Consider the following 22,497-nt stretch of genomic DNA (forward strand, 5'->3'; position numbering starts at 1 on the left):
TCGCAACCTGTAAACAACCCTTTTTGTTTTCAATTATGGGGGGGATGTGTGAGGATGAGGATTGTAGGAGGCAGAGGAATGGTGTGTGTGTGTGTGTGTGTGTGTGTGTGTGTGTGTGTGTGTGTGTGTGTGTGTGTGTGTGTGTGTGTGTGTGTGTGTGTGTGTGTGTGTGTGTGTGTGTGTGTGTGTGTGTGTGTGTGTGTGTGTGTGTGTGTGTGTGTGTGTGGCTGAGGTGGAAAGAATAGGCAAGGGGCTGAATATGTTAGAGGGAAAGAATGATATAAAACAAAATTCAATAATGCAATGAGACAGTATGAGAAAAAACATGAATACCAAATACCAAAAATAATGCAGTTTCTTTTCCAACACACTAACATACATACACATACACATGACAGGCCATCTCCATAATACACATCCACACACAAAACTATGTAACCTTTCTAGACGTACACAAACACACTTTGTGAGCAACATTGCGACCACAGTAATAGAGGGATGGGGCATAGTGTACTGAGAAGCTTGGCAGAAGAGGGAAACATATGTGGCTGGGAGACATGATAGGCTGTGAAGAGAGAGTGAAGGAGTAAAAAGGATGGGGAGACAACAGTGATGACAGGAAAATGTAAGAAAAATTATGTAGGGAGGAAGAAAATTTCACAACTTTTTATCATGGCAAAAGAAAGATATCATAACCCTAACAATAAAGCTGAACTGCACAGCACACTTGGGATGCAAAAGGAAAATACGGCAATCATGTAAACAATGCAAATATAAGCTATGCCATAACCAGACATTACCAAATTTTGCTAAAGCACTGCATTAAAACTCAACATTTCCAAAAAACACCAGGATTTCTATAAAATTATATATATTTGTTTATAAATATATAGAGCTCTGCATGTAAACATAGGGACGTTAACATCCGACACGCACACATACACACATAAGCACACACTCACACACACACACACACACACACACACACACACACACACACACACATACACACCTTGCAGACAAAAAAATAATTTCATAGAAAAATAAAGCTATTCACAGGATTCATATTTTTCCAGCAGCAAGTTTAAGCACTAAACTTCTTTTTTCAAGGGGATGAGTTTGGAGATGGCCGTGTGTGTGTGTGTGTGTGTGTGTGTGTGTGTGTGTGTGTGTGTGTGTGTGTGTGTGTGTGTGTGTGTGTGTGTGTATGCATGTGTGTGTGTGTTAGTGTACTGTGAGGATTAATGATAAGAAACAGAGAGGTAAGACAAAATAAAAAAATGACAAGAAGATATAAAGAGAAAAAGCCACAAACACACAAACACACACACACGAGTTAACTAATTATAAAAAAAAGAAAGCATTATTTGTCTTGGAGGAGAGGAAAGGAGAGAAGAGGAGAGGAGAGGAAGAGTGGGCAAAGAGGGACAAGGACAGAACAAGAAAAAACTGAAAACTGCTAGCAAGACCAAGCTTGTCCACAGCATCCCACCTTGCCTACCTAACACAGGAGGAGGAGGAGGAGGAGGAGGAGGAGGAGGAGGAGGAGGAAGAGGAAGAGGAAGAGGAAGAGGAAGAGGAAGAGGAAGAGGAAGAGGAAGAGGAGGAGGAGGAGGAGGAGGAGGAGATAGGATGGGGTTGCAAAGGGATGGAAGGTGATGGAGAGGGAAGACTAGGGAAAGGACATGGTAAAGGAAGGAAAATGAAGACATGAAGATGGCATGGAAACATGATGGAAAAAGGAAAGAAAAAGAAAAGCAGGAGAGGACTTCAGTATATCTGGTGGATGACAGAGGAAGGAAAGAAGGAAGAACAGGATAAGGAGTAGGATAAGGAATAGGAGTGAAAGGGTTACCATCTGCTGCATCCTTTCCTTCAGGCCTCAGAGGTAACAGTTCCCTTGGGGGTGTAGACACGGGCATTTGGATCAAGAGTCGAGTGCTGGGGCTTCTTGGGGATGGGGGGTGAGATCGGGGCTGGGGGTGAGAGAGGGACGGGTGGGGAGAGGGGCACTGGGGGCGAGATTGGGACCGGAGGGGAGACAGTGTGTGGGCGGGCCAGAGGAGGGGCTGGGGCTGGGGAGAAGGCCAGGCCACAGAGGGACTCGAGCGGCGAGGTATCCATGAGGCCGTCCACCATTACTAGAGATGCCGGGGCTGCCTCCATCCCCGAGGTTGTCACCTGTAGGGAGAGAAAACTGTGAGTCGTGAGTATGGTTCACTGGCTCAGGGGAAGGAGGGATTTGGGCACCGCGCTGGGGATGCGGCGCACGGGGAGGAGTATGTCTATTGAGGAAGGACACTGGAAGGCTACAGGAAACTAGAGGGGACAGAGGGAAAAATGCAGATTATGAAGTGAAGGATGCCATGGGGTGAATAACGGGATGAATGTGGGTGAGTTCAGATGGATATGTGGGTCTGAAGAGGAGGGGGATGAACAATACAGATGATTATGAAGTGAATGATGTCAAGGGGTGAATAATGGGATGAATGTGGATGGGTTCAGAAGGACTTGGAGGACTAAAGAAGAATGAATGAAAATTAAAGGAGGCTATCAAGTCAAGAGATGGGTGACAATGAGTGAGATGAGACTGCTTGCCGGCTGTCACTGATACAAATGAGTAATGGATGAGGAGTGAAACGTGGTGTGAGTAATGAAAGGATATGAAGAGGGTATGGTATGGACTAGGGCAGAAATAATTACAAGATGTTAATGAATGAATAACGGAATGAATAAATGTTGACATAGGATGCAGGCTGACAATAAATAATGAGAGAAACAAATGAAAGATGGGATTTACCAAAAGGCACAAATTGGGGGTACATATAGGAAAATAGGAATAGTCAGGTTGATAAAGAACAAATATATAATAAAATATGGCTACAGAAATCATGCATAAAACAGAGAACAAATGTATGGCGATATGGCAGGCAAGTATATAAATCATTCAACATACAGGGCACTACTGAATATTGCAAAAAATAATAAACACTAACAAATAAACCAATACGTCAATAAATAGGTCAAGGTAGTGGGGAGGAGCATGTGTGTGGGTGTCTGGAGATGCATCCTTACCTGTGGGAGGAGCTTGGAGGTGTAGTGGATGGGGGTGGTGTCAAGGGTGGTGTTGGGGAAGCTGGTGGGGGGACACACTGCCAGGACTTCGGTGATCTTGGCCTTCAGCTCCTCAATCTCCTTGTCCTTGGAGCTCACCAGCCCTGCATATGGAAAGGAAATGTTGTGCACCGGAAATAAATGCCGGGAAATGAAATGAGAAGAAATATACATGCTCACTTCACTCATATCACCCAAAGAGTTATTATATACTTTATGAAAACCTTGTCAACCATCAGGATTCAAACAGGAACTCTCTCAAAGGACTAGTCAGTACAATGAACAAGATAAACAGAAGATCAAAATCAGTATGGAAATCTCAACTTTACAAAAGACACAGAACCCCTCATCAGCCCACCCTGTGAAATCTCCAGCTGGCGCTTGGCTTCCCCAAGGGCGGAGAAGAGATCAAGCTTGACTCGCGTTTCTGCGGACAGCGAGGTCTCCAGGTGGGTGTTCTTGTCCTGCATAATGGAGAGAGCAGACATGAGCACCTCCGTCTCACTCTGGATGTCCTTGTACTGCCGCAGCGCCATGTTCTCCCGCTCCACAGTGTGCACCCGGTCCTCCGAGATGCGCTGGTCCCGACGCAGGCGCTTGATCTCAGACTCAAGCTCATTGCGGCGGCCACGGCAGGACTCACTGCACTCATTCCTGTGGGAGAGGCTGTGTTATGTTGCTGTCTACATCATTGGGGCTGTGTTATGCTGCTGTGTACATCATTGGGGCTGTGTTATGCTGCTGTCTACATCATTGGGGCTGTTATGCTGCTGTCTAAATCACTGGGGCTGTGCTATGCTGCTGTCTACATTATTGGGACTGTGTTATGCTGCTGTCTACATCATCCAGGCTGTGTTATGCTATTGTCTATATCATTGGGTCTGTGTTATGCTGCTGCCTACATCATCCAGGTTGTGCTATGCTGCTGTTTACATCATTGGGGCTGTGTTATGCTGCTGTCTACATCATTGAGATGAGAGTGGCACCAACAGACAAGATACACACTGGTACAAAATGAAAAAAGGGAAGCATGACATACAACAGTGGCTCCCAACCTTTCCTAACTTCAGGCATCTTTCAAGAAAACTTTGAATTCATGTACCTAGACCCAGGACAATCAATTATGAGTTTTTTTTTTTTTTTTTTTTTTTTTTTTTTTTTTTAGGTTTTCTAGTTTCAAGTTGGCAGATAACATGATAATCTATGAAGCAAACAAAGGTCACTCACTTGGCATTGGCAAGGGCTTGTGCTTTGGCCTGTGCTTGCTCCTCGGCCTTCTTCTGCCGCCGCTCCAGCACAGTGACCTGCTTCTCAGCCGCCTGCCTGGCCTGCCGCTCCTCCTGCAGCCGTCGCTCCAGGGTGCTGATGGTGGCACGGTCATTCTGGCGCGCCGTCACCAGCCCATGGAGTCTTGGGGTGGGAGAGAAGGCAACAAACATTGAGTTGATGCAAGCAATGGAGAAAGAACAACTCAAGATTAGCAAACACCAATCATTGCTCAGTGGATGCATATTAAGGTGATTTGTACACTCTTCTTCACACACACACACACACACACACACACACACAGCACACTCACTTATTCTGCAGGTTGTCATTGTCCTGCTGGAGCTGGTTCATCTCCTGCTGTGTAATCTTGTCACTGGAGATGAGGTGGTTTATCTGGTTGCGCAGTTCCTGCTCGGTCTGCCGCGACGCCTGCAGGTCCGCCTTCAGTCTCTTGATGTCCGCCTCCAACCTGAGCCACAGTGACACAATTCCATATTTTCTCTACATGAGTTACATTTATTATATATATTATCATTAAGGTTTATACTCACATTTTCATTCAGACAGATAAATAAGTCAAGATATTAATGTGAATGCAAAGTCATTCTCAAGAATCTTTGTATCTAATATTGTAAACAAATAAAGATTTAACAAAATTGCTAAAATCCACAACAACTCCCCAAATCCCACCTTATGATGCTGACATTATCATCCTTTGTGCCAGCATGAGAGCTATCCTTATTGCTCTCTTTATTTTTGTTTTTCTTGTCACGTGAGGAGGTCGAGGAGCCTCCACTACCACCGCCACCACCACCCGAACCTGAGTCTCTGAGGTTGTTGGTGTGAGAGCCGGGCAGCTTGGCAGAACCATTGCTCTGGGAGGCAGACGAGGCCAGAAGAATTAAAAGATACAGTAAGGAGTAAGAGAAGATGAAATAAGAGTCCACACTCATACTGAACGCTAATTATCACTATTTCACATAAAACACGAAGTGAAGATAAAAGTCAACATACACCTGATAGCAAATAAACAATACCAATATTTTTCCAGGATTAGTATCAATTAACAACTAATCCCAAAATGAACCAATAGGAATGAAAGATAAAACATTCACCTTTCCTGTAACTGTACCCTCCACACACTGCCACATCCTGTCTTCTCCACTGCTCCACCTTCATCCACTCACCTGCATGGATGCGTTGACTCTCTTCTTCTCTCCCTCAATGGGCGAAGAGGTCAGGCTGGGGGAGTGAGGCCCTGACGAGCCACTGCAGGGAGGAGGGACTCCACCACCACCAGAGGAAGTGGGTGAGGTGCTCTTGGCATTCTTGTCCTTCTCTGCCTCGAGGCTTTCATCATAGTCATTAACAGAGCGTGAATTGGACCATCTGGAAAGGCCACAAGGAGAAGGTGATTTAGAGGATAAAGCAACTGACATCTGAAATAATTACCAGTGTTACAAAGGACTGGGAAGTGTTAAAATTAATAAGAGTTTTATTTGATGGCAGGAGGCTGTCTATATTCATCATGGGAAATATGAGAAAACTAAACTAGAAAAAAGTAGAAAATATAAGGCTCAGGCAGGGAATGACAAAAGAGACAGACAAAAAAGAGCTGAAAAAAGAACCAGGGAAACTTTCTCACACCTTATTCTGTAAAGGTGAGAGGGAGTGAAGGAGGAGGGAGGGATCAGGAATGGGATCAGGACTTACTCACCCTTTCTTTTGCATGTATTCCAGTTCAGCATGTATAGTGGAGCCATTGGGGAGACGATTTTTCTCTGGGCGGTGGTGTATTGAGGTTGGGGGTGGGGAAGTGCCCTCATCCCCTCCCTGACTCAGCTCTGGGGGCCGGCTGTCCACCCGCACTCCCCGGCCCCCATTCCCACCCCGGCTCCCACCACCACCGCCACACACCCCATTGCTACTGCTACTACTGCTGCTACTGCTACTGCTACTACTGCTGCTGCTACTGCTGCTGCTGCTACTACTGCTGCTGCTGCTACTACTACTACTGCTGCTGCAACTGCTACTAAGGTTACAGCTTCCACCTGCAAGGAGGACAAAAGGAGAAAGATCAATGAGTAACAAGTTCTATGGTGTTCAATATGAAGGATCTCATGTACCTTCAAAATCAGCATAGTAGTTATATATAATATTGCACATAAATAGTAATGAGCCTCACACCACCAGGAACACAAGAGAAGGAGACTTACCAGTGTGATTGAGAGAGGACGTGGCTACTTCCACCTCACCATTCATTGTGATCTCCTCTCTCTTCTCTTTCACTGCAACACGGAAGAGGAACATGTTAGGACAACACCTCTCAATACATACATAGTCACAAAACAGAACACACTAACATACCAAGGGACACTTATAACACCTACTATATATATATATATATATATATATATATATATATATATATATATATATATATATATATATATATATATATATATATATATATATATATATATATATATATATATATATATATATATATATATATATATATATATATATATATATATATATATATATATATATATATATATATATATATATATATATATATATATATATATATATATATATATATATATATATATATATATATATATATATATATATATATATATATATATATATATATATATATATATATATATATATATATATATATATATATATATATATATATATATATATATATATATATATATATATATATATATATATATATATATATATATATATATATATATATATATATATATATATATATATATATATATATATATATATATATATATATATATATATATATATATATATATATATATATATATATATATATATATATATATATATATATATATATATATATATATATATATATATATATATATATATATATATATATATATATATATATATATATATATATATATATATATATATATATATATATATATATATATATATATATATATATATATATATATATATATATATATATATATATATATATATATATATATATATATATATATATATATATATATATATATATATATATATATATATATATATATATATATATATATATATATATATATATATATATATATATATATATATATATATATATATATATATATATATATATATATATATATATATATATATATATATATATATATATATATATATATATATATATATATGCATGTGTGTGTATACTTTTTCAATTAATTCAATACATTCTGTCAGCTGTATGTGTAATAATTTATATACACAGGTGTTAAGAGTGCTTTTAGAGAGAGAGAGAGAGAGAGAGAGAGAGAGAGAGAGAGAGAGAGAGAGAGAGAGAGAGAGAGAGAGAGAGAGAGAGAGAGAGAGAGAGAGGAAATAAGATTAGATTATTAGCAGTATAAATGGAATGGGGCAAACAGGACACAGGCAGGCATTTAGAGAGATAGACACTGAGATACAAAGGGCAACAAACATAGAAAGAGACCCCAATAACACTAAAACCTGAAGACTTGCACTGAAAATAAGAATGTATTAACTGTTAAGTAATAAATTGGGGGAGAAAGAGAAATAAAGGACAAAAACAACAGTAGGAAAAGGAATGAAGGTACAAATAGAGAGAAACTGAATGAGATCATTGAGTATATATATAAAACTTATAGTAAAGAGGTAATGATAAGAAGTGGCAGTGTGGAAATGGGTGGAAATGAGAGAAACAGGTGTATCATATAAATTTCACAATACAGTACAGCACTTGAGACAAAGCTAGGTAAAAGAGAAGGACAATGCTGACTTGAGGGAAGGCAAATGATGCCAAGTATCTGTGATGTGACAGAGAGGGTAAAGATAGTGATAGGAAGAATGAGGGTGGACTGGAGTATGACAGGTGATAAGGTGTGAAAACAGTGATAGGGATTACTGTGAGAATATCTGTAGTGTGTGTGTGTGTGTGTGTGTGTGTGTGTGTGTGTGTGTGTGTGTGTGTGTGTGTGTGTGTGTGTGTGTGTGTGTGTGTGTGTGTGTGTGTGTGTGTGAGGAGGGATGTGTGATTTCAAAGGCCCTGGGTATTTGAAGTGTTTGGGGCACTAGGGATGGAAAGGGTGACAAAAGGGCATGCCACTCACATTTGTCTGGACTAGAGGTGACCTGCAGCTCGGGCGGAAGAGCCTCCTGAAGAAGCTGCAGGTAGAACTCATTTTCTTTCGCCACCTCACGCTGCTTCCTCTGTGTTAGGGAGAAGGGGTCAGTGCTCTCTCTCTCTCTCTTTCTCTCTCTTCCACAGTACTATGATACATGCACACCCATAGAAAACACACACACACACACACACACACACACACACAACTATGCACACTTCCAAATCAAGGATTAATTAATTAGAGCTGGCATGTTAGGCACACATTACACACACACATAGGTAAATAAAACAAGGTACACACACACTACCTACCCACACACCCACCCACACACACACACAGCGTAGTGTAGTGGTTAGCACGCTCAACTCACAATCGAGAGGCCCGGGTTCGAGTCCCGCTAAGCGGCAAGGCAAATGGGCAAGCCTCTTAATGTGTGGGGTGTGTTCACCTAGCAGTAAATAGGTACGGGATGTAACTCGAGGGGTTGTGGCCTCGCTTTCCCGGTGTGTGGAGTGTGTTGTGGTCTCAGTCCTACCCGACGATCGGTCTATGAGCTCTGAGCTCACTCCGTAATAGGGAAGACTGGCTGGGTGACCAGCAGGCTACCAAGGTGAATTACACACACACACCTACCCAACCCACACACACATGTCCACACAAATTTTATAGCTTCACTATACTCCATTTGTTAGATGATTAATAAAAACAACTACAATCTAATCTAAAGGGCAAGAACAACAACAACAACAGGAAAAAAAGAATATAAGAAAGGAAGACAACAGAGAGAGAGAGAGAGAGAGAGAGAGAGAGAGAGAGAGAGAGAGAGAGAGAGAGAGAGAGAGAGAGAGAGAGAGAGAGAGAGAGAGAGAGAGAGAATTACCTGTCTCAAGCGATACCCAACGTAACTCTTGAGACCAAAGCCAAGCGTCACCACTGGGTAGCCGATGCTGTGGATGGAGAAGGAGAGTTTAAGGGCACGACAGGTCAGGTCAGGCTGGGTCAAGGTGCTCTCAGGTATTGTATTATGACCCCCCCCCTCACACACACACACACTTCCAGTCAATATTTTCTACTCGAGTAACAATCGCTATCCAACATGTAACCTCCACCCCACTGGAAACTCTCTACCCACACAGACATCACAACCACACACTGCTATAAAAACACAACAATTTAAAGTAAACTAAATGAGAAGGTACCATCACAAAAGACACACCAACTGTAATAACTGGATAAATATAAACATTGAGACCTGGAGGTAAATCATGTCTAGTACCATGTCTAGTAAATCTGAAAGCATGATTGGACAAATATATAAAGACATGAAGGAAAGTCAGGTAATGTAAATCACAAGTATATAGTGGATTGACTCACCAGTGCGCAGCGAAGGGTCTGCAGAGATCTAGGTGGAAGGGAACGCTTCGAATATCTTTGAGGCGAACTAAAGCCTCTATATAGATGAAGAGTGCCCACAGAATTACCGTGGGCATGCACACCCCTCGCTCTGGGAAGGCAGAAACACCCCAGTGAGACATAGGTTGACTCTGAACTGTGAGGTGGTGATGGGGTTATGATTTAAGTGAAGAAGTTTGGGTGAATCTCATGGGGAAGTAAATTAAGGAGCTGTGAGTACCTTCCTGATAGTTTCCTTAGATTAAATGTTTGTGAGGTGAATCAAGTTGTCCTATTCTAACATTCTTCAGTCTTCTGGAATTTTGTACATACTTCTACACATAAAATTTGCAAGTTTTGGATAGGCTGTCTCTGTTCAAAAACCACACCATGCAGTGACAGTAAGAGGGACTGGTGGTGCCTCTAATGACCATCAATTGAGTGGTAGTGGTGGTGGTGGTAGTGATGTGGTGATAGTGGTAGTGTGATGATGATGATGATGATTATGAAGATGATAATGATGATGATGATGATGATGATAATGGAGGTGATGGTAGTGGTGGTGGTACTATAACTGATGAGATGTGATTTATTGAAGGAATAAAATGTGTGTTTCCTACTTTACAGAGACAAATAAACATCCCTCAAGATGAAAAAAATAATACAGAGGTGTAATACACAATGTTGCATCACTGTTTTGTTCATGTCAGCCAAACACAAGAAGGCAAGACAAGAAATGTCACCACCTGACAGCTGCTGATAGCTCTCAGTGCTCTTGATATTCTACCATTAAGATTAACCATTGCTTGCCATTCTACCATTACGATTAACCATTCTACCATTAAGATTAATCATTCTACCATTAAGATTAACCATTCTACCATTATGAATAACCATTACTTGACATTCTACTATTAAGACTAACCACTGCCAAAAACCTCTTATCATCCCAATCTTCACAAAAAACACAAACATTACCACCACCACCACCACCATCACTGCCAGACATCCTATCATTATCTCCAACAAAAATATCATCATTAACCCATCACCACCACCACCACCACTATCCTTATCAACACAGAATCTTCCAACACTGTTTGGCTGATTACTGAGTGCTTGTATCCTCACTTAACTGATAACAATGCTGTCTGACCTAATATGGTAAAGGACCTGTGCTATCAAGGGCAATGTGAAGTGGAGTGTACCTACATGTGCTGTGATAAAAGAAACTCAAGGAAGAATAAAAGATTGGGCAAATATGTAGGTTAGGTTAGGTTAGATTATTATAGCTTCCTTCTACCTTTCCTTTCCCTATTAAGTCTATTGAAACTATAAAACAGGAAAAAATAAAAGCAAAATAAATTGTGCAATGATTATGTAAAGTAAAAAAATAAATAAAAAAAATTAAAAATAAAGAAAAAAAGAAATTATAACATGACTGAAGGGGAAAAAAGTGAAACTACAGACTGACTAGCACAAGGCATAAAACACAAAATGACTTGCAGTAACACCCGCTGACACAAGAGAAGTAAAACAATGAATGACTTGCAATTATACACAATGACAAAATGAAATGAGTCACCCCACACACAGAAAAAAAAACTCACACCCTCACAAACCCAGCCACGAAATGAGTCAGGTGAGATAACAAAAAAATAATAAATAAACAAATAAATAATAACAATAATAAAGAAAGAAAGAATAAAAGAATAAAAAATACATACAGAAAAATGGAGGAAAGAAAAAAAAATGAAAAATAAATAAAGATTAATAATTCAACACCAGCACATGCAAACAAAAAAATAAATTAATAGTAAGTAATCAAACAAATAAATAGATAGATAGATAGATAGATAGATAAATAAATAAATAAATAACCACAACAAAAACTAACAAAAAAATATATAAATCCACAAACAAACGCACACACAAAATAGCAAAACCACTCACTCATGAAAAAAATGGAAAAACAAATGAACAAATACCCAAAACAAATCTTACACACCACCACATAACCCCTTAAAACCACACTTGGCCAGGATGATAAGTGGCCAATTAAACCATTACCTGTGTGCCAGACAAACTGAACCCAGACATAGGTGGAGGCCGCAAAGAAGAGCCAATTGACTGGGATGAAGAGGAGACAGATCATGTCTGATGTTAGCGCCATGCAGACGAACAGCACTGAGAAGGCCTGTGGAAGGGAGGGAGGTGGGCAGACACAGGGACAGACAGGAAGAGATGTGGAAGGGAACAGACATAAGATGGAGGAAAGATGGAGTGCAATCAGAGGAAAGGAATGTAAGAGGAAGGAAAAAGGAAAGAAAGAGAAAAAAAGGAGAAAGAAGCAAGAAAAGGGAATAGAAAGAGATTAGTAGATAGGAAGGAATGCAAGAAATATTGAGAGAGAGAGAGAGAGAGAGAGAGAGAGAGAGAGAGAGAGAGAGAGAGAGAGAGAGAGAGAGAGAGAGAGAGAGAGAGAGAGAGAGAGAGAGAGAGAGAGAGAGAGACATTGCCATTAGTTTTGATAACACTTAAATTTCCTTTAATCTCCAGCCTCCTTTTACCACAAATTAAAACCTTGACATTAATCACAGAGATAAGCCTTATTTCCTGTATGTAAATTCCAAGCTTCTTTCAGCACAAACTATGACCTACAGACCTCATACTCTCAATCTAACATGAACTGCAAACATCACATCATGCACTCAAACATTACAATAACACAACTAATTAAAAGTTTACAAAGCTCATCGCTCACCTTTAGACACCCTAACATTTGCCTGAGGTACTGAAAAAGTTATGACAATGAATAAATGGAAGTAAAACAAGGAATAATGAAAGACATGAGCAAGGCATGAAGGAATATAATGAGAGAGATGATTATGGGGATGAATCAAACCAGACACATGAGTGAGGAGGGAGTAAAAAGTATCAAATAAGGAATAGAGGACACAGACAAAGCAGGAAGGAAATGAAGTAGGATTAGATTAGGCATAAGTGAGATCAGAATAGAAATCAACAGATGAGATTGAGGCAAGTCAGGAAAGATGATGGAATGACAAATGGCATCATGAAAGAGGCGTCAGTTAACAGGAGTGGAACAATGAACACAAGGCAGGAGGCACCACTCACCAGACCCTGATAGCGGAAGGAGTCGTACACACTGCGGAGGAGGAGCCAGAAGGGCCACAGGTACTCAAAGCGAAACTCGAGGAGAAAGTCTGCCGCCAACACCAGTAGCCATACCAGGAGAAACTTGATGTAAACAAAGGTGCTGCAATAACACAAAATATTCCATTATTATCACTGGTGGTGGTGTAATGGTAGTGACTGTGATGATGGTGGTGGTGCAGTACTGAGTATCATTGCTGTAATAAAAGTAATAAGCGTGAGTGTTGTGTTCGTAGTGGTACCAGCAATAGCAGCAGTGGCAGCAACTACAGCAAAGGTTAAGAGGTCTATTCTGAAATCTGGAAACTTTCTGAAACAGTCATTTTCAAAAATTAATTCTGATTAAAATTCCAAAGAGAGAAAGAGAAAGAGAGAGAGAGAGAGAGAGAGAGAGAGAGAGAGAGAGAGAGAGAGAGAGAGAGAGATACTAAACAAGAGTAAAAATGTGTGTGTGTGTGTGTGTGTGTGTAATTTCCTATCTAATATGCTGCAGATGTTCTCTCTCTCTCTCTCTCTCTCTCTCTCTCTCTCTCAACTATCATAACCTACACACACACACACACACACACACACACACACACACACACACACACATCTTTCATCCATTTCCTTCCATCTTCATCTTAACCTTCAGTGACCAACTTCCTCTAACTAGCAGCACAGACTCACATCTCTTATCTTATCAGCCATGTGCTTCTGTTATCATCACTTGTGGCACCTGTATTTGTTGAGTAAATTATGCAGTGTGGTGATGATGATTCAAGTTTATTTCTTTATTGTGTGGTTGTAATTGTTGAGTAAATTATGCAGTATGGTGATGATGGTGATTCAAATTTATTTCTTTACAGTGTGGTTGTGAATGTTATAAAAAGTAGTAGTAGTAGTAGTAGTAGTATAAATCTTTGTAATTCTAATAGTAGTACCATATTTCCTTGAATGTAGGTTTGAGATGCGAAGGGCAAACATTTAGGCAAAAGATCTAGGGTCGACCTAAACACAGGTGTCAGATTTCTTAGGTGGAAAATTGAGGAATCCTAACATGACAAGATGAGGCACCAGCAACTCCTAGATTTAGAAATGAAATATTTAATTACTATGGCCAGTAAAAGACAAATCTCATTAGCTACTTAGTAATGATGAGGTGTTGTGCCTCTAGTAGATGAAGCTCACAAAAATACAACAGACAACCTGACCCACTTTACATAATGGTTTCAATGGTCTAAGTTGAAATGGAGAATACAGGCTTGGTCACCATATACATATAGTACATAATTAAAGCACCCATAATACACAATACAAATACACAATAAAACCCATTACAAGAACAAAACATTTTCACATTTTACATCTCTCTCTCTCTCTCTCTCTCTCTCTCTCTCTCTCTCTCTCTCTGCTGACATTCTTATAAAATGTGGCGAATTAATACTACAACTTGTCATTGCATTACCAGCATAGAAATATAAGATTTGGCAGATGTTAATGATTGAGGAAATACTGTAGCAGTACCTAGTAGAAATATCAACAATCTAAATAACAATGACAAGTAGTAATAACAGAAATGTCAATAAGATATAGTAGTAACATTAGTGGTACTGTAAGGAAATGCTTGTGGTAAAAGTTATTAAAGTCAAAATAGAAATAGTGCCAGCTATAAGAGTAGGGGCAGCAGTATCAGCAATAGTTAGGTGTAGTAGCATGTAATTCCCAGTGACAACAACAAGAATAACATCAGTAACCCCTTGTTGCTAAGATCGCATCAACACTCCCCTGACAACTGCTACACCACTCTGCCACATCAAACTACCACTTCCCCTAACAAACCCTGCTACTTTGCCCTTAACACCTACACTGGCACCCTGCTCTGGTCATCTCTGCTCTGGCCTCTGCCATCTCACCCTTCCACACAGCCACCCATACCCAGCATCTGCCTCATGACATCTGGAACCTGTTGTCATCTTCCAGTGTCTATCATGCAATATCCAATATCCTGGTACCTTTCCATACAAACCTACCCATTCACTATCCCTGCCACACACCTTGTATCCATTCCCTGCCACTACCACTCCATGACAACTCACTCCTGTAACACAAACCCTGACATCCATTCCATGCAAAGCAGTTTTAGAGGTCTAGATATAAAAACGCACTTTCTAGCACTTGTCCCTGGCACACACACTCAAACCTCCTTCCACAGCTGCGTTATGCCTGTAAACCCAAACTCACCCTTGCCATCTTATTTTTCTTATTTCTGGTTAATCCCAGTCACCTTACCAGCTACCATGTCGTCCCTGGCATCCACCTGTCCTTATTACTTAGCCCCTGGCATCCTATACCCTGGCAACAAGCCCCTGGCACCAATCATACAACCTCTGGCACCCTGGCACTCACAGACTCCCGGCACCTCATCCCTGCCATACACTCCCTGGCACTAACCCTTGGCACATGACCCCTAGCACCCCTTGACCTGTTACGTGACCCCTGGCGCCCTACCCCCTGCCCTGTAACCACTGGCAGACGAAATTAAGGTCAGCCATATTTACAAGCTCGGCTCACTCACCTCCCGTATAATCCTTCACTAATTCTGGGCCGTCTTATGGGTCTACGAAGCTTAGAACAATCCACATTTCTCCTCTTCATTATTTTAAGCTTTTATTTGTTCACCCCATACATGCAGCACACAGGTCCAAGGGCGAATAGCATGAAGGTGGAGGTGTGAGGGTGCGTGGCTCGGATCTTTGTTGTTGTGTCCGCCATCCACTGTATAGATGCAGGAGCCGCTCCACTCACCTCGGCCACTATAGGGAGCCAGAACACTCTTGGTCTCGGCCTGGGTGCGCAGTCCACAACTAAAGGCTATCTAGCACCTCTATAGACTCTGGGAAAGGACTCGAATCGTTTTACGCCAAAGGGATATTTTTCTAGACTCGGGGAATATGGAAATTTAAGCCTGTCTCTAGCAAAGGTTGCGCACGCACTCTATCTTCCAGTACTGAGGAAAGGGAAAAGCTGTATAGAGTTGAGATATGGGTTTAGATTATGGTGCATGGTATAGGCATTATTGACAATGTACTGGCGCCTGTCTTCTCTTCCCTCTCTCCCTTTCCCTCCTGTCTTGCCTCTATTCCCCCCCGTCATTCCCTCTCTTTCCAGTACTGGCGAAAGGACAAAAAGAAACGGTTTGGGACTGGAATGCGGGTTTACTTTATAGTGAGTGTTGTGGTCGTTGTTAACAATATATCAATGTCTGGTAGCTCTCTACTCAGTACTCTCCCTTTCCCTCCTCTCGCCCCTCCATTCCCCACTCCCTCTCTCCCTCCCTCTCGTCCCTCTTTTTGTTTCCACGCCATACATTTCGATTTTGCAGCTAAACAAAGGAATTTCGCGTAGAAAAAAACTAACTTGCACAAATGAGGAAATAATTCTTTATCAGTCTCTACGGTGTGTGTGTGTGTGTGTGTGTGTGTGTGTGTGTGTATGTGTGTGTGTGTGGTTGGCTGCGTGCGTGCCCTGCATTTCTGTATGTGCATGCATGTAGTGTGTGTGTGTGTGTGTACTGCCCTCGCTGGCTTGCATAACCTATTCCATATTAGGCGGGTTACGATGAGAATTAATTCTGTTCACTTTTTCACTCATTATATTCGATTTCAATCATCACTTGTAACATGAACGAAAAATAACACAATTTATAGTAGATTTTTTTAGATTTTAGTAGATCAACTTGACGTACTTTATACAAAACCTATGGAGTATGGAAAACATCGTGCACAGCTACTTAGATGAATATCAAGAAAAAATCTCCGTAAAGTCCCAACACAATTGTCATATAACACACAATGTTGGGAAAAAGGCAGGCACTGTCTGATCCACCACTCGTGGCTCGCACCCATTGTGAAATACTTCTGCTGCGCGTCTCCACTACTTTCCAGCAGAGGTTATACGTCAATGTACACGATGGTTCAAATATTTTTTTTATGGTCCTAATATCATATCAACGTATACTTTATATATTCCAAAGGTTCCATATTTGAAGCGAGAGTTTTAAGGGAGTTTTCATGGTTTTAATGATTGACTAACGAAATTACTGAGTTCAAAGGGATTCAATTAACTGAAGTGAAACACGAGAATTAGTGACAAAGCAACAAGATTCTTGCCCTGAAAAGACTCTATTCGAAGTGACGAGGGTTTTCAAGTATTTTATTGTTTTAGTGGCAGATTAAACAAAAATTCATTTGATTTTAATTGGGCGTTTTCATGATTCTAATGACAAATGAACAAGATCTCTACTCCCAAAACTTCTATCTGAATGTTTTTTTTTTTTTTTCTTAAGGTTTTAGTGACCAAGTGATGATATATTTCATCATTCAAAAGGCTCTATAAAATTAAAGCGACACGGGGGTTATGTTCTAGTGACAGATTAACATGTGCAGTATACGTTTCATCACTCATTGGGTCAGACTCAAGTACCTCGAGATCTTTACCGGCAAGGTCAACGTATATTTTACAGGAGGAAAAAAAAAAAAAAAAAAAAAAAAAGAAACCTGATTTGAAGTCCTACTACACCCTTATCTGGCTTGTACTACTCCTACGCGAGTAGTAACAGGTCACAAACGGCCGCAACACGTACGTGAGGCCAATGTATGATGTATAGTGCATCCTACCTTGGTCTACGGTGTACGACATTATTTACTTTTGATAATGCTGATAGGTACACACACACACACACACACACACGAGAGAGAGAGAGAGAGAGAGAGTTATATGTTCAGACAAGTTGGGAGAAGAGGAAACATGTGTACATATGTACATGTACGTACGTACATCAGGTGTTGGAAGTTGAATTCATTCAGAAAGTCTTCATTTCTCTTGAAGAAGCAATACCAAAACAAATCGGGAACAAATTCAATTCCCAACATTTCTATTTCCTCACATTTTCTTTCAGTGATTTTTTTGATAAAGGTAGAAGAGAGAGAGAGAGAGAGAGAGAGAGAGAGAGAGCACATGGACTAGAGTGTAGTCTTGAAAGTAGGGATTCCATTTACACACACATATATATACATACTTCAAGTCACATAAGGAAGGAAGGAAAGAAGTACGTTTCACCTTAACAAGCATCACGTCCCCTGAGCAAGACAGGGCTAAGGGGGCAAGATGGCGGCCCTCAGAGCGGCACTTCGAACCTGCACAAGACTTGGAAATATAGGTAATTAACACCCATTACCTGCCTTTCTGTAATAATGACCATATGTATGAGGTATTGACTATCCATCTGACCTTTCGCATTCCCTTGACCTGTGTTGGGTGGGCTGGTTTCCCGCAAGGTTAGGGGACGTCAAGGGTTTTGCTAATTAGTGGAGTAATTGGTGATTTTATGTTGTTATTGTTGTGTTTTCTTAACGACTGGGATTCTGAAGTGATTGTGTAGCCGTCAGGAGTCTTGAAGTTGTGTTGTTGTTGAGTTATTTGATGAGTTTTGTGTTTATGTATTTATGTAAGAATAATTTACCCAATCATCGTTGTTATACTTATCACCATTCGGGACACTTACAATAATTATCACTATTATTATTGTTATCAGCAGTAACAGAATTATTATAGCAATTTTCAATATTAGATTCCTCCTCCTCCTCCTCCTCCTCCTCCTCCTCCTCCTCCTCCTCCCTTAGGTCGTGTCAGAATTAGATTAATTCATTCTACAGCACACTTGAACTTACATTACCCAGAAGCAAACAGTTATTATCAAGGTTAGGTTAGGATTAGATTAAATCATCCCACAGCTGACTTGAAGAATAAAGAATAGAGACTTGAACAGGTATCATATATCACCCAGGAAGAAATTGATTGTCTAGAGATTAATCAACAAAGGTTATTGCCACACTGCTCACACTGACCTGGTAAATTATTGTCTAGAGATTAATCAACAAAGGTTATTTGCACACTGCTCACACTGACCTGGTAAATTATTGTCTAGAGATTAATCAACAAAGATTATGGCCACACTTCTTCCACTGACCTGGTAAATACTTGATGTCCAGCAGGTGTGGGTGAGGCAGTAGCAAGGCAGGTTGTAACAGGAGCCCCTCTGGTGAGTCCCTGTCGGGGGCTGAGGACACCACCGGCCATCTCCTCGGCTCTCTCGCATGCCACTCCCTGGACGTCACGGCAGGAGGTGGTGGTGGACGACACAGAGGCAGAGAGGAACTTCAGTCATGGTCAGAGAAAGAAAGATTCACATTATAATTTTGTTTCTTTGCATATTGTTACCACATGTGTAATAAATATTGGTGGTTTTTTTTTTTGTGTGTGTGTGTGTGTGTAAGGGGGGAAATATGGCCATGGGTAAAAATGACTTAACAAAAAGACCCGCTGACATGGCAGTCACTAAACAGGGTCGAGAGTTAACTAAATGAATGGGATAAATGTTTTGAAACCTCGCCTCTTTGCATATTACCACACATGCAATAAATATTGATAGCCAAATGTATGGGATAAATGCCTTGAAATCTTGCCTCTTTGCATATTACCACACATGCAATAAATATTGATAGCCAAATGTATGGGATAAATGCCTTGAAACCTTGCCTCTTTGCATATTCCCACACATGCAATAAATATTGATAGCCAAATGTATGGGATAAATGCCTTGAAACCTTGCCTCTTTGCATATTACCACACATGCAATAAATATTGATAGCCAAATGTATGGGATAAATGCCTTGAAACCTCGCCTCTTTGCATATTACCACACATGCAATAAATATTGATAGCCAAATGTATGGGATAAATGCCTTGAAACCTTGCCTCTTTGCATATTACCACACATGCAATAAATATTGGTGTCTAGGCTGTAGTGTTTAATGAAGGTCGATAACGTAATGTGACGTGGCTTGGCTTATCCTAAGAATAATATTACGTACAGGGGAGTGTTTAGAAAGTCTCCTTTGTCTCTTTTGGTCACCCTTTATGACACACAGGAAATACAGCGACAGTTATGTTACAGTCTGTCAGCAGTGTGTGTGTGTGTGTGTGTGTGTGTGTGTGTGTGTAATTCACCACGGTCATCTGCTGGTCACCCAGCCAGTCTTCCCCCATTACGGAGCAAGCTCAGAGCTCATAGACCGATCTTCGGGTAGGACTGGGATCACAACACACTCCACACACTGGGAAAGCAAGGCCACAACACAACTCCCTCGAGTTACATCCCGTATCTATTTACTGCTAGGTGAACAGGGGCTACACATTAAGATGCTTGTCCATTTGCCTCGCCGTCTCCAGGACTCGAACCTGGACCCTCTCAATTGTGAGTCGAGCGTGCCAACCACCACACTACGCGGTGTGTGTTTATATGTATGTGTGTGTGTGTGTGTTTCACTGTTTGATCTGCTGCAGTCTCTGATGAGACAGCCAGACATTACCCTACGGAACGAGCTCAGAGCTCATTATTTCCGATCTTCGGATAGGCCTGAGACCAGGCACACACCACACACTGGGACAACAAGGTCACAACTCTTCGATTTACATCCCGTACCTACTCACTGCTAGGTGAACAGGGCTACGTGAAAGGAGACACACCCAAATATCTCCACCCGGCCGGGGAATCGAACCCCGGTCCTCTGGCTTGTGAAGCCAGCGCTCTAACCACTGATCTACCGGGCGTGTGTGTGTGTGTGCGTATGTGTGTGTGTGTGTGTGTGCATGTGCGCGCGTGCATCACAGCATTGTCTCTATTGATACTGGAGGAATACAAATCATACCAATGACAAATCATTCTAAATTCAAATTCAGTAACCTCATATCACCATTCATCTGTCATTATGTGAGGCGAGGAAGTGACACATCACTCCCACCATCTCCCCACACAGAGGTGATAGGGAAGGTGGACCAGCAGGTGCGGGAAGGGTTGGCAGGGCGGCTGTTTGCTGTGGTGTTCCTGCAGGGCAAGCAGCACCTCGTGACCCCCGGCGACCTGGTGGTGGTGCAGACGTACTTCCCGCCCAACACAGGGGATGCCTTGCGCCTGGAGAAGGTGAGTGGGCTACAGCATCAGTGGAGGAATGTAAGTCAAATGGAATTACAATATCACCATCCAGGGCTGTTTTACTATAATCGTCATTATTATTATGATCAACAGCAGCAGAATCATTGTATATAGCAATTGTCAGCATTATCTTCCTCCTCCTTCTGCATTCTTCTTCAGGTAGTGTTTTGTTCAAATTATAGAGAGAGAGAGAGAGAGAGAGAGAGAGAGAGAGAGAGAGAGAGAGAGAGAGAGAGAGGGCACCATTATTGAGATGGTTGTATTTGATTGACAGGTAATGATGGTGGGGTCGAGGGACTTCTCACTGTATGGCCGGCCATTGCTTGGGCAAGACTTAGTGAGGGTGGAGGCAACAGTGGTGGAGAAGACTCTCTCTCACTGCCGTATTTATTTCTACAACCGCCGCCGCAAAAACTCTCGCAAAACTAAGTGTAAGTCTGTCCAAATATGCAAAGGTTGAGTTGCTAAATTCTTTCTTTCCAAAAAACAGCTTCCTATGATTTAGCAAGTTTAAAATTTCTATCCCTATCCTTTTCTTTGAGTGTATTGTCTATCAGAAATGTCTGATGATTTCATTTAGTACCTCTAGTGCACATTTTCTGTTCTTTATGGAGTTTATACATGTATGGGAAATCACTTTGTATAACACTCCACTGCAGCATCACCAGTCATTGCTTTGCTGTACAACTCCTTTCTTATACTAGCGTGACCTAACCTAACCTAACCTAACTAATCTTCACTAAATGAGAACAGATTACATTGCTTTGTGGATATGAAGAGAAATTTAAAGTTAAGGTTATGACCATGATTAGTGATGAATTCTAACCTCCATTCCTTCCTCCCTGGCCAGTCAAACGGGAAACACATACACTATTGAGGATCAACCGCATTGAGATCACACACGGCATCAATGAGGTGCCGGAGGTGACAGGTGTGGACGGCAGGACTTTGTAGCCTTGGTGGTAAAGTCTTGTACATATTGCTGTTACTACTACTTTCACTGTGACTTCAAGTATTGCTGCTTCTACCATTATTTCAACTCTTACCTCTGCTACTGTCTTACTATTATTGCTGTTCCTTTTACCACATCTGTTACCTGTAAGTCATGAGTCTTGTACATACACTTGTTTGCCATGTCTTAGAGAAATGTTTATAATATTAAAGTAAAGTTGTGAAGTATACAATTGTGTTTGCTTATAGTGTTTAGATCTTTTTCTTGTGTATGAGAGAGAGAGAGAGAGAGAGAGAGAGAGAGAGAGAGAGAGAGAGAGAGAGAGAGAGAGAGAGAGACAGTAAGTTTTCTATTAATTTGTGATTTACAACACAAATATC

At 41.0% G+C, this 22,497-nt stretch overlaps 2 protein-coding genes across 4 annotated transcripts in view; one reads left to right on the forward strand and one right to left on the reverse strand.

Annotated features, from left to right (window-relative positions):
- The window catches only part of LOC123501214 (macoilin-2-like), a 20,910-nt gene extending 4,983 nt beyond the window's left edge, over nt 1-15,927 (reverse strand). Inside the window, exons 1-15 of one of the 2 annotated variants that reach the window (XM_045249905.1) lie at nt 15,688-15,927; nt 13,092-13,233; nt 12,024-12,150; nt 9,936-10,065; nt 9,442-9,508; nt 8,547-8,646; nt 6,600-6,671; nt 6,101-6,434; nt 5,571-5,772; nt 5,074-5,258; nt 4,694-4,852; nt 4,342-4,524; nt 3,473-3,768; nt 3,076-3,218; nt 1-2,181 (exon numbers count right to left, since the gene is read on the reverse strand). The exon at nt 1-2,181 is cut by the window's left edge and continues 4,983 nt beyond it. In XM_045249905.1, the coding sequence (XP_045105840.1) occupies nt 1,876-2,181; nt 3,076-3,218; nt 3,473-3,768; nt 4,342-4,524; nt 4,694-4,852; nt 5,074-5,258; nt 5,571-5,772; nt 6,101-6,434; nt 6,600-6,671; nt 8,547-8,646; nt 9,442-9,508; nt 9,936-10,065; nt 12,024-12,150; nt 13,092-13,233; nt 15,688-15,767 (2,526 nt within the window). In that variant the 5' untranslated portion in view covers nt 15,768-15,927 and the 3' untranslated portion in view covers nt 1-1,875. Of the gene's footprint in view, nt 2,198-3,075; nt 3,219-3,472; nt 3,769-4,341; nt 4,525-4,693; nt 4,853-5,073; nt 5,259-5,570; nt 5,773-6,100; nt 6,435-6,599; nt 6,672-8,546; nt 8,647-9,441; nt 9,509-9,935; nt 10,066-12,023; nt 12,151-13,091; nt 13,234-15,687 lie in introns of both variants that reach the window. The other variant, XM_045249906.1, reaches the window with a different exon arrangement.
- A 2,246-nt stretch (nt 15,928-18,173) lies between these two features.
- Nucleotides 18,174-22,346, forward strand: LOC123501257 (39S ribosomal protein L21, mitochondrial-like). Of its 2 annotated transcripts, none has more exons than XM_045250000.1 (5): nt 18,174-18,330; nt 19,163-19,339; nt 20,990-21,153; nt 21,440-21,596; nt 22,016-22,346. In XM_045250000.1, the coding sequence occupies exons 1-5, from the start codon at nt 18,279-18,281 to the stop codon at nt 22,117-22,119; spliced, it is 654 nt and encodes a 217-aa protein (XP_045105935.1). In that variant the 5' UTR covers nt 18,174-18,278; the 3' UTR covers nt 22,120-22,346. The 2 variants fall into 2 exon arrangements, with proteins under 2 accessions (XP_045105935.1, XP_045105936.1); XM_045250001.1 differs by having other exon boundaries at nt 18,175-18,330; nt 19,166-19,339.
- The last annotated feature ends 151 nt before the right edge of the window (nt 22,347-22,497 follow it).

Source organism: Portunus trituberculatus, chromosome 9 (genome assembly GCF_017591435.1).
Source record: "Portunus trituberculatus isolate SZX2019 chromosome 9, ASM1759143v1, whole genome shotgun sequence".
Lineage (NCBI taxonomy): Eukaryota > Metazoa > Arthropoda > Malacostraca > Decapoda > Portunidae > Portunus > Portunus trituberculatus.